At 39.7% G+C, this 12,330-nt stretch overlaps 1 protein-coding gene across 11 annotated transcripts in view; it reads right to left on the reverse strand.

The window, feature by feature from the left end:
• Positions 1-12,330, reverse strand: part of LOC117318883 (pre-B-cell leukemia transcription factor 1-like) — a 78,582-nt gene that overhangs the window by 23,542 nt on the left and 42,710 nt on the right. For all 11 annotated transcript variants that reach the window (XR_004530479.1, XR_004530480.1, XR_004530477.1 and 8 more), the window contains one exon: positions 378-487. Coding sequence is in view for 6 of the 11 variants with exons in the window: in XM_033873849.1 (XP_033729740.1) it covers positions 378-487 (110 nt within the window). In the remaining 5 variants the exon portion in view is untranslated. The remainder of the gene's footprint in view (positions 1-377; positions 488-12,330) is intronic.

Here is a 12,330-nt window from a genome sequence, read left to right on the forward strand (position 1 = left end):
GACTGATGTTTGTGCAGTATAACACAGTCTTGTGTCTAGATATGGTAGGTGAGCTGGGTTGGGATTTGACTGATGTTTGTGCAGTATAACACAGTCTTGTGTCTAGATATGGTAGGTGAGCTGGGTTGGGATTTGACTGATGTTTGTGCAGTATAACACAGTCTTGTGTCTAGATACGGTATGTGAGCTGGGGTGGGATTTGACTGATGTTTGTGCAGTATAACACAGTCTTGTGACTAGACATGGTATGTGAGCTGGGGCGGGATTTGACTGATGTTTGTGCAGTATAACACAGTCTTGTGTCTAGATATGGTATGTGAGCTGGGGCGGGATTTGACTGATGTTTGTGCAGTATAACACAGTCCCTAGATTCCTACCGAGTTGTCACTGCTTTGGTAGTTGTCTCCATTGAGGTTCATGTACATGCCACTGCCCTGGCCCCCAATGCCTCCTTGTGATGACCCCAAGTTGTAACCAGCAGCTCCACCTGGTGAGAAAACAACACTTCATTGTAATTCACAATTAGGATAAGCACCTGACTGAACTGGTAATTTAAGAAGTTTAAATAAAACTTGACAAAGTTGATATTCTGTAACAGAAAACTAATGTAGTAAGGATAAACAGCAATTTTCTAGTAAACATGTTTCTCATCAAGCTCCTTATCAGAATTAGAATATTTGCTTTAAGTCCTAGACAAAGATTGTCACCAGCCGTCTATACTGTAATTTGTGTGTGAGTGTATAGGGTCCTAAATCCAAGTGTGTAACATACCGTATATTATACAGTTTGAACATTGCAGGAATTTCTTGTGCAGTTATTTGTCGATATCATTAAGATATCTACGAGCATATTTCACTTTACTGAAGATACTTGTATCAATTAAACATTTGTAGATATCTAGCATGAACATTTTCAAGAGGTATACCATTATTGAAGTATAATATAAACAATGAGAGAAATAGAGATAATATAACAAATTATACTCAAATCCACTCCTCTTGTATTCCTCTAACATACTGCACTTATAGTGTACATAAACTTCATACATTAAATGTGCTGTAAACCTACTGTAAATATACTGTACATGTATATTGTACCAGTGAAGTCATGCTTCAGAATTCAGATAAATCTAATCATAAATGGCCCTTGAGGCAAGAACCACGTGCATTTTAAAGTACCCAGCATCTGTTTCCATATTTAAACCCATCAAATAGTGTAAATTACTATTACATTTGTGTATAATCAAAATATAAAATTCAAATTATTCAGTTGACAAATTCAGCTACTAACATTACTCGAGAGTTTGGTTTTACCACCGAGATCTTACTCCCAAAAGCTTCATCAGAACAAGAGAAGTTAGTACAGATGCAACTTTGGTTCATTATTGGATTTAACACAAAGAAACATTTACACATGTGATGATAACACCAAGTTGGCTGATTAAGGCTGTGCTTCCACACTGCATCAAAGAAGGGGGGGGGGGGGATTTCCTCTTTGGCCATATACCATTATCTTCCTCAATCTATCCACAAAACCACAAAACTGCACTTTCATTCAAACCCCTAATGAGTCAGACCCTAAATTCATATTTTAGGATAATCCCCAAATGAAAATCTTCCTGTTATCTATGATTCACGTAATTAATTTCAATTTAATTCCAATTCAATGTTTCAAACACTTTTACCCATTTGACCCTGCCTCTGATCCCCATGTCTGGTCAGCCCACCTCACTGATCCCCATGTCTGGTCAGCCCATCTCACTGACCCCCATGTCTGGTCAGCCCATCTCACTGGTCCCCATGTCTGGTCAGCCCATCTCACTGATCCCATAGCCCGATCGACCCACCTCACTGATCCCCATGTCTGGTCAGCCCACCTCACTGATCCCCATGTCTGGTCAGCCCACCTCACTGACCCCCATGTCTGGTCAGCCCACCTCACTGATCCCCATGTCTGGTCAGCCCACCTCACTGATCATCCCCATGTCTGGTCAGCCCACCTCACTGATCATCCCCATGTCTGGTCAGCCCATCTCACTGGTCCCCATGTCTGGTCAGCCCATCTCACTGATCCCATAGCCCGATCGACCCACCTCACCGATCCCCATGTCTGGTCAGCCCATCTCACTGACCCCCATGTCTGGTCAGCCCATCTCACTGACCCCCATGTCTGGTCAGCCCACCTCACTGATCCCCATGTCTGGTCAGCCCATCTCACTGACCCCCATGTCTGGTCAGCCCATCTCCCTGATCCCATAACCTGATCGACCCATCTCACTGATCCCCATGTCTGGGTTGACCCATCTCACCAATACCCATAGCCCAGTCAACCCATCTCACTGGTCCCCATGTTCGGGGTGGCCCTTCTCACTGATCCCCTTAGCCTGAACGGCCCATCTCACTGATCACCATGTCTGGTCAGCCCTTCTCACTGATCCCCATGTCTGGTCAGCCCACCTCACTGATCCCCATGTCTGGTCAGCCCATCTCACTGATCATCCCCATGTCTGGTCAGCCCATCTCACTAATCCCATAGCCCGCTCGACCCATCTAACTGATCCCCATGTCTGGGTTGACCCATCTCACTAATCCCCATAGCCCAACTGCCCATCTCACCAATCCCCATAACCCTGTCAGCCCATCTCACCAATTCCCATAACCCTGTCAGCCCATCACACCAATCCCCATAACCCTGTCAGCCCATCACACCAATCCCCATAACCTGGTCAGCCCATCTCACCAATCCCCATAACCCTGTCAGCCCATCTCACCAATCCCCATAACCCTGTCAGCTCACCAATCCCCATAACCCATCAGCCCATCTCACCAATCCCGATAACCTGGTCAGCTCACTGATCCCCATAACCTGGTCAGCCCATCTCACCAATCCCCATAACCCGGTCAGCCCATCTCACCAATCCCCATAACCCGGTCAGCCCATCTCACCAATTCCCATCAGCCCATCTCACAGATCCCGATAACCTGGTGAACCCATCTCATTGATCCCCATGTCTGGGTGGCCCATCTCCTATTTTTTGTTAAGAACATCATGACCACATTATCCCTTTCGCCCCACGTACACCTAATCATGCTATGCCTTCTTAACACCGTGTAAGATTTTGACAGATACAGGTGCCGACTGTATTGTTTAACTTTGTGATGTTATTACTATGTCGTGGGTATCTGTAGTAGACACACTGTATAAAATAAAGATGAATATAGATAAGATGGAGTACAAATATACCACTAATTTTGTGAAATACAAATAAATATCTCCACCCAAATATTCCCACCTCTACAGTAGGACATAACATAATCTTGATTTATCAAACAAGATAAGCAAACAAAACTTAAGATACACAACTTTGATTCCCCATAAACCACATGTACACAACACCAATAGAAATTCCAATTTTTTTAAAAAAAATTCACATGATAATCAATAAAATTCAAATTCATCTAAAACCTAAATTAACAAAATTTTAAATCCAAATTCTATTTACATTCCAGCTATTTTTAAGAAAGTATCATTATGGCAAATGTTAATACAGAAGAATCTATTGTAATACTTTGGAAAGAAGACTGAACACATGTAGGTTTTATCTACATAATACCTCACCAACAGGGTTGCTATGGTAACAACACACAGCTTTCTATATCTGTCAGATACATCATCTATTAAAACACCATCACCCACGGCCTTCACCCACCATCCATGACCTTCACCACACAAATAATCATGACCTTTATATCACCTAGGTCTATCTAGATACCCTGATCCAAAATATACAACCGTCCTGCATACAGTGCACATGATAGCTGCTATTATGAATAATAAAGGAATTCTAGCATCTATAACAAACAGTCAGAAATGTGCGATTATTTTCATAAAAACATGTTCTCCTTAACTTTACTGGTCAGTTCTGAACTATGTTAATGTCTATATTACTTTTGTATATAGAATGCAATGAGATATTTGAATTTTTGAAAAAAAGTGTTTGCAGTAGGAATAATGAGATAAAATGAAGAAGACACACACTTGCCAACCTTCCCTGCACTAATACAATATCTCCCTTCATTCAAACCAGTACTAATACAACATCTCCCGTCATTGGAACCAGTACTAATACAGCATCTCCCTTCATTCAAACCAGTACTAATACAACATCTCCCTTCATTGGAACCAGTACTAATACAATATCTCCCTTCATTGGAACCAGTACTAATACAACATCTCCCTTCATTGGAACCAGTACTAATACAACATCTCCCTTCATTGGAACCAGTACTAATACAATATCTCCCTTCATTGGAACCAGTACTAATACAACATCTCCCTTCATTGGAACCAGTACTAATACAACATCTCCCTTCATTGGAACCAGTACTAATACAATGTCTCCCTTCATTGGAACCAGTACTAATACAACATCTCCCTTCATTGGAACCAGTACTAATACAACATCTCCCTTCATTGGAACCAGTACTAATACAACATCTCCCTTCATTTGAACCAGTACTAATACAATATCTCCCTTCATTCGAACCAGTACTAATACAACATCTCCCTTCATTCGAACCAGTACTAATACAATATCTCCCTTCATTGGAACCAGTACTAATACAATATCTCCCTTCATTGGAACCAGTACTAATACATCTCCCTTCATTGGAACCAGTACTAATACAATGTCTCCCTTCATTGGAACCAGTACTAATACAACATCTCCCTTCATTCGAACCAGTACTACAATGTAATACAATATCTCCCTTCATTTGAACCAGTACTAATACATCTCCCTTCATTCGAACCAGTACTACAATGTAATACAATATCTCCCTTCATTTGAACCAGTACTAATACAACATCTCCCCTCATTCGAACCAGTACTGTACAACATCTCCCTTCATTGGAACCAGTACTTATACAATATCTCCCTTCATTGGAACCAGTACTAATACAACATCTCCCTTCATTTGAACCAGTACTAATACAACATCTCCCTTCATTTGAACCAGTACTAATACAACATCTCCCTTCATTTGAACCAGTACTAATACAATATCTCCCTTCATTTGAACCAGTACTAATACAATATCTCCCTTCATTGGAACCAGTACTAATACAATATCTCCCTTCATTGGAACCAGTACTAATACAACATCTCCCTTCATTGGAACCAGTACTAATACAACATCTCCCTTCATTGGAACCAGAACTAATACAACATCTCCCTTCATTCGAACCAGTACTACAATGTAATACAATATATCCCTTCATTGGAACCAGTACTAATACAACATCTCCCTTCATTGGAACCAGTACTGTACAACATCTCCCTTCATTGGAACCAGTACTAATACAACATCTCCCTTCATTGGAACCAGTACTAATACAATATCTCCCTTCATTGGAACCAGTACTAATACAATATCTCCCTTCATTGGAACCAGTACTAATACAACATCTCCCTTCATTGGAACCAGAACTAATACAACATCTCCCTTCATTGGAACCAGAACTAATACAACATCTCCCTTCATTGGAACCAGTACTAATACAAAATCTCCCTTCATTGGAACCAGTACTAATACAATATCTCCCTTCATTGGAACCAGTACTAATACAATATCTCCCTTCATTCGAACCAGTACTAATACAACATCTCCCTTCATTCGAACCAGTACTACAATGTAATACAATATCTCCCTTCATTCGAACCAGTACTAATACAACATCTCCCTTCATTGGAACCAGTACTGTACAACATCTCCCTTCATTGGAACCAGTACTAATACAATATCTCCCTTCATTGGAACCAGTACTAATACAACATCTCCCTTCATTGGAACCAGTACTAATACAACATCTCCCTTCATTGGAACCAGAACTAATACAACATCTCCCTTCATTGGAACCAGTACTAATACAATATCTCCCTTCATTGGAACCAGTACTAATACAATATCTCCCTTCATTGGAACCAGTACTAATACAACATCTCCCTTCATTGGAACCAGTACTAATACAACATCTCCCTTCATTGGAACCAGTACTAATACAACATCTCCCTTCATTGGAACCAGTACTAATACAACATCTCCCTTCATTTGAACCAGTACTAATACAATATCTCCCTTCATTTGAACCAGTACTAATACAATATCTCCCTTCATTGGAACCAGTACTAATACAACCTCCTCATTTGACCATACTAATACAATATCTCCCTTCATTGGACCATACATACAAATCTCCTTATGGAACCAGTATAACACATATCTCCCTTCATGAACATTAATACATATCTCCCTTCATTGGAACCAGTATACAATATCTCCCTCATTGGACCGTACTAATACAACGTCTCCCTTCATGCGAAGGAGACTAAATTCTTGTTTTTTGATTAGTCTAAAAATGAAATATGCTAATGGCATGGGGGGGAAACCGCAATTTAATTCAGAAAGATCCCTTAATATTTCTGAAAATAGCGCAAAAAATTTAAAAATTGTAAAAACTAAATGGTGCCGTCACAATTTTATTTCCGATTGGTCCAAATCAATATGTATAAGTAAGCACCAAGGGGAACCTCCATATGAAATTTGAGAAAGATCCCTTCAGTTCTTTCACAGAAAAAGCGATAACAAATTTCAATTGTCAAAATCCAAGATGGCTGCCTGTCGGCCATGTTGTTTTCCGATTGGTCTCAAAATGCAATATGCATAACTAGGCACTGAGGGGAACCTGCATATGAAATTTCAGAAAGATCCCTTCATTACTTTCACAGAAATAGTGATAACAAACTTTAATTGTCAGAATCCAAGATGGCTGCCTGTCGGCCATGTTGTTTTCTAATTAGTCTCAAAATGCAATATGCATAACCAGGAACAAAGAGGAACCTGCATATGAAATTTGAGAAAGATCCCTTCAGTACTTTCACAGAAATAGCGATAACAAACTTCAATTGTCAAAATCCAAGATGGCTGCCTGTCGGCCATTTTGTTTTCCGATTGTTCCCAAAATGCAATATGCATAACTAGGCACCAAAGGGAACCTATATATGAAATTTGAGAAAGATCCCTTCAGTACTTCCTCAGAAATAGCGATAACAAACTCAAATTGTCAAAATCCAAGATGGCTGCCTGTCGGCCATGTTGTTTTCCGATTGGTCCCAAAATGCAATATGCATAACTAGGCACCAAAGGGAACCTACATATGAAATTTGAGAAAGATCCCTTCAGTACTTCCTCAGAAATAGCGATAACAAACTCCAGTTGTCAAAATCCAAGATGGCTGCCTGTCGGCCATGTTGTTTTCTGATCGGTCCCAAAATGCAATATGCATAGCTAGGCACCAAGGGGAACCTACATATGAAATTTGAGAAAGATCTCTTCAATACTTTCTCAGAAATAGAGATAACAAACTTCAATTGTCAAAATCCAAGATGGCTGCCTGTCGGCCATGTTGTTTTCTGATCGGTCCCAAAATGCAATATGCATAACTAGGCACCAAGGGGAACCTACATATGAAATTTGAGAAAGATCTCTTCAATACTTTCTCAGAAATAGAGATAACAAACTTCAATTGTCAAAATCCAAGATGGCTGCCTGTCGGCCATGTTGTTTTCCGATCGGTCCCAAAATGCAATATGCACAACTAGGCACCAAGGGGAACCTACATATGAAATTTGAGAAAGATCCCATCAGTACTTTCTCAGAAATAGCGATAACAAGAATTGTTTACGGACGGAGGGACGGACGGACGGACAGACGGACGGACGGAGGGAGGGACGGACGGACGGACGACGGACCACGGACGCAGGGCGATTTGAATAGCCCACCATCTGATGATGGTGGGCTAAAAAAATTAAAAAAATTCACATGATAATCAACAAGAGATCCCAGAGGGATCTTGGCGCCCACCATTGAATGTTCTTTATAGGTTCCATGTCAGATTGATCTTTTCTCTACTTTTCTCTTCTTCTAAGTCTTACTAATCTGTGTAAACTCAGAAGAAACCTCTAGTACTTTTCAAACAAGGGAAACCTATATATAAAATTTAAGATTTAGGCACTATATATATGGAATTTGAGAAAGATTCCTTCAGTGCTTTCTGAGAAATAGTGATAACAAACTTCAATTGTCAAAATCCAAGATGGCTGCTTGTCGGCCATGTTGTTTTCCGATTGGTCTCAAAATGCAATATGCATAACTAGGCACCTGGGGGAACCTACATATGAAATTTCAGGAAGATCCCTTCATTAGTTTCTTAGTAATAGTGATAACCAGTTTCAATTTTCGAAATCCAAGATGGCTGCCTGTCGGCCATGTTGTTTTCTGATTGGTCTCAAAATGCAATATGCATAACTAGGCACCAAGAGGAACCTACATATGAAATTGGAGAAAGATCCAATCAGAACTTTCTCAGAAATAGCGATAACAAACTTCTATGGTCAAAATCCAAGATGGCTGCCTGTCGGCCATGTTGTTTTCCGATCAGTCCCAAAATGCGATATGCATTACCAGGCACCAAGGGGAACCTACATATGAAATTGGAGAAAGATCCAATCAGAACTTTCTCAGAAATAGCGATAACAAACTTCTATGGTCAAAATCCAAGATGGCTGCCTGTCGGCCATGTTGTTTTCCGATCAGTCCCAAAATGCGATATGCATTACCAGGCACCAAGGGGAACCTACATATGAAATTTGAGAAAGATCCCTTCAGTACTTTCTCAGAAATGGCAATAACAAACTTTAATGGTCAAAATCCAAGATGGCTGCCTGTCGGCCATGTTGTTTTCCGATTGGTCTCAAAATGCTATATGCATAACTAAGCACCAAGGGGAACCTACATAACAAATATGAATAAGATCCCTTTAGTACTTTCACAGAAATAGCGATAACGAACTTCAATTGTCAAAATCCAAGATGGCTGCCTGTCGGCCATGTTGTTTTCAGATCGGTCTCAAAATGCAATATGCATAACTAGGCACTAAGGGGAACCTACATATGAAATTTGAGAAAGATCCCTTCTGTGCTTTTTGAGAAATAGCGATAACAATCTTCAATTGTCAAAATCCAAGATGGCTGCCTGTCGGCCATGTTGTTTTCCGATTGGTCTCAAAATGCAATATGCATAACTAGGCACCAAGGGGAACCTACATATGAAATTTGAGAAAGATCCCTTCAGTACTTTCTTAGAAATAGCGATAACAAACTTCAATGGTCAAAATCCAAAATGGCTGCCCGTCGGCCATGTTGTTTTCCGATCGGTCCCAAAATGCAATATGCATAACTAGGCACCAAGGGAAACCTATATATAAAATTTGAGAAAGATCTCTTCAGTACTTTCTCAGAAATAGCGATAACAAACTTCAATGGTCAAAATCCAAGATGGCTGCCTGTCGGCCATGTTGTTTTCCGATCGGTCACAAAATGCAATATGCATAACTAGGCACCAAGGGAAACCCACATATCAAATTTGAGAAAGATCCCTTCAGTACTTTCTTTGAAATAGCGATAACAAACTTCAATTGTCAAAATCCAAGATGGCTGCCTGTCGGCCATGTTGTTTTCCGATCGGTCCCAAAATGCAATATGCATAACTAGGCACCAAGGGAAACCAACATATGAAATTTGAGAAAGATCCCTTCAGCTCTTTCTCAGAAATAGCGATAACAAACTTCAATGGTCAAAATCCAAGATGGCTGCCTGTCGGCCATGTTGTTTTCCGATCGGTCCCAAAATGCAATATGCATAACTAGGCACCAAGGGGAACCTACATATGAAATTTGAGAAAGATCCCTTCAGTACTTTCTGAGGATTAGCGATAACAAGAATTGTTTACGGACGGACGACGGACCACGGACGCAGGGCGATTTGAATAGCCCACCATCTGATGATGGTGGGCTAATAAAATTCAAATTCATCTAAAACCTAAATTAACAAAATTTTAAATCCAAATTCTATTTACATTCCAGCTATTTTTAAGAAAGTATCATTATGGCAAATGTTAATACAGAAGAATCTATTGTAATACTTTGGAAAGAAGACTGAACACATGTAGGTTTTATCTACATAATACCTCACCAACAGGGTTGCTATGGTAACAACACACAGCTTTCTATATCTGTCAGATACATCATCTATTAAAACACCCATCACCCACGGCCTTTACCCACCATCCATGACCTTCACCACACAAATAATCATGACCTTTATATCACCTAGTCCTATCTAGATACCCTGATCCAAAATATGCAACCGTCCTGCACACAGTGCACATGATAGCTGCTATTATGAATAATAAAGGAAATTTAGTATCTATAACAAACAGTCAGAAATGTGCGATTCTTTTCATAAAAACATGTTCTCCTTAACTTTACTGGTCAGTTCTGGACTATGTTAATGTCTATATTACTTTTGTATATAGAATGCAATGAGATATTTTTTGAATTTTTGAAAAAAGTGTTTGCAGTAGGAATAATGAGATAAAATGAAGACACACACTTGCCAACCTTCCTACACTAATACAACATCTCCCTTCATTGGAACCAGTACTAATACAATATCTCCCTTCATTGGAACCAGTACTAATACAACATCTCCCTTCATTGGAACCAGTACTAATACAACATCTCCCTTCATTGGAACCAGTACTAATACAATATCTCCCTTCATTGGAACCAGTACTAATACAACATCTCCCTTCATTGGAACCAGTACTAATACAATATCTCCCTTCATTGGAACCAGTACTAATACAATATCTCCCTTCATTGGAACCAGTACTAATACAACATCTCCCTTCATTTGAACCAGTACTAATACAATATCTCCCTTCATTGGAACCAGTACTAATACAATATCTCCCTTCATTGGAACCAGTACTGTACATCTCCCTTCATTGGAACCAGTACTAATACAATATCTCCCTTCATTGGAACCAGTACTAATACAACATCTCCCTTCATTGGAACCAGTACTGTACATCTCCCGTCATTGGAACCAGTACTAATACAACATCTCCCGTCATTGGAACCAGTACTAATACAACATCTCCCGTCATTGGAACCAGTACTAATACAACATCTCCCGTCATTGGAACCAGTACTAATACAATATCTCCCTTCATTCGAACCAGTACTAATACAACATCTCCCTTCATTGAAACCAGTACTAATACAATATCTCCCTTCATTTGAACCAGTACTAATACAATATCTCCCTTCATTGGAACCAGTACTAATACAACATCTCCCTTCATTGGAACCAGTACTAATACAACATCTCCCTTCATTGGAACCAGTACTAATATAATATCTCCCTTCATTGGAACCAGTACTAATACAACATCTCCCTTCATTCGAAGGGGAGACATAATTACAAGTACAGTCAAACCTGCCTTAGTGACCCCCTGTTTTAAGCAACTTCCTATCATCAGCGACCTTTTTTTATCCTCCCGATGTATTTCATTATATTTTTGACCTGTTTTAAGTGAGTCCCTGTCTATCGCACCTAACGACCTTGGTTTATCCTCAATATATAGACAAAAACCTGGATTTAGCGACTTTGTTTACAGCCCAAGCTGGAAGTAGAATAACAATCATCATAAAACTTTGGTATATTCCATGTATGAATAAAATAAAATCTCGCGTGAGTTTTTAGGTTAACCGAATAAACATTATAAAGATACAGTTTTAGTCTTTGTTGTCTTTACCTCGGACAATAAACCAAAAACATTAACCTGTGTTTAGTGACCACGTCTTTCTTATGTGACATTTTAGACCGGTTCCCTTGGAAAGTCAGGTTAGACAGGTTTAACCTAAATAAACCAAAAACATTCATCTGTGTTAAGTGACCACCTGTCTTATGTGACCTTTTAGACCGGTTCCCTTGGAAAGTCACATTAAGACAGGTTTAACTATATAAGTAGTATAACTTTCTATTGTTCATAATTTTTTTAATCCAACTGGTCCACAAAATACCCAGCTTTTCTTAGGCTCCAACATTTTGACTATAAATGCACAACCTCCAACATGGAAATACCAAGATTTTGAGAAGCATGTATTTGGTTAGAGGACCTTTACACCAGATATCAAACATGTTCCCCTGACACTAAGGAACATTGTTAACAATCTACCAAAATTTTCACACAATAATTTCTCATCAAATGTTCATCATCCTGTGAACAGCTATGGTCATTTTGATGCATGGTCTCCCTGTAGTAGCTGGTGGCTAACTCACAGAACAGCACAGAGAGATTAAAGTAATATGTCTTGCCCCAGACCACAGCTTGCTAAGGCCCTGGTAGGGATTGAACACTTTGG

The sequence above is a fragment of the Pecten maximus genome, chromosome 2, assembly GCF_902652985.1.
Source record: "Pecten maximus chromosome 2, xPecMax1.1, whole genome shotgun sequence".
NCBI classification, from domain to species: Eukaryota; Metazoa; Mollusca; class Bivalvia; order Pectinida; family Pectinidae; genus Pecten; species Pecten maximus.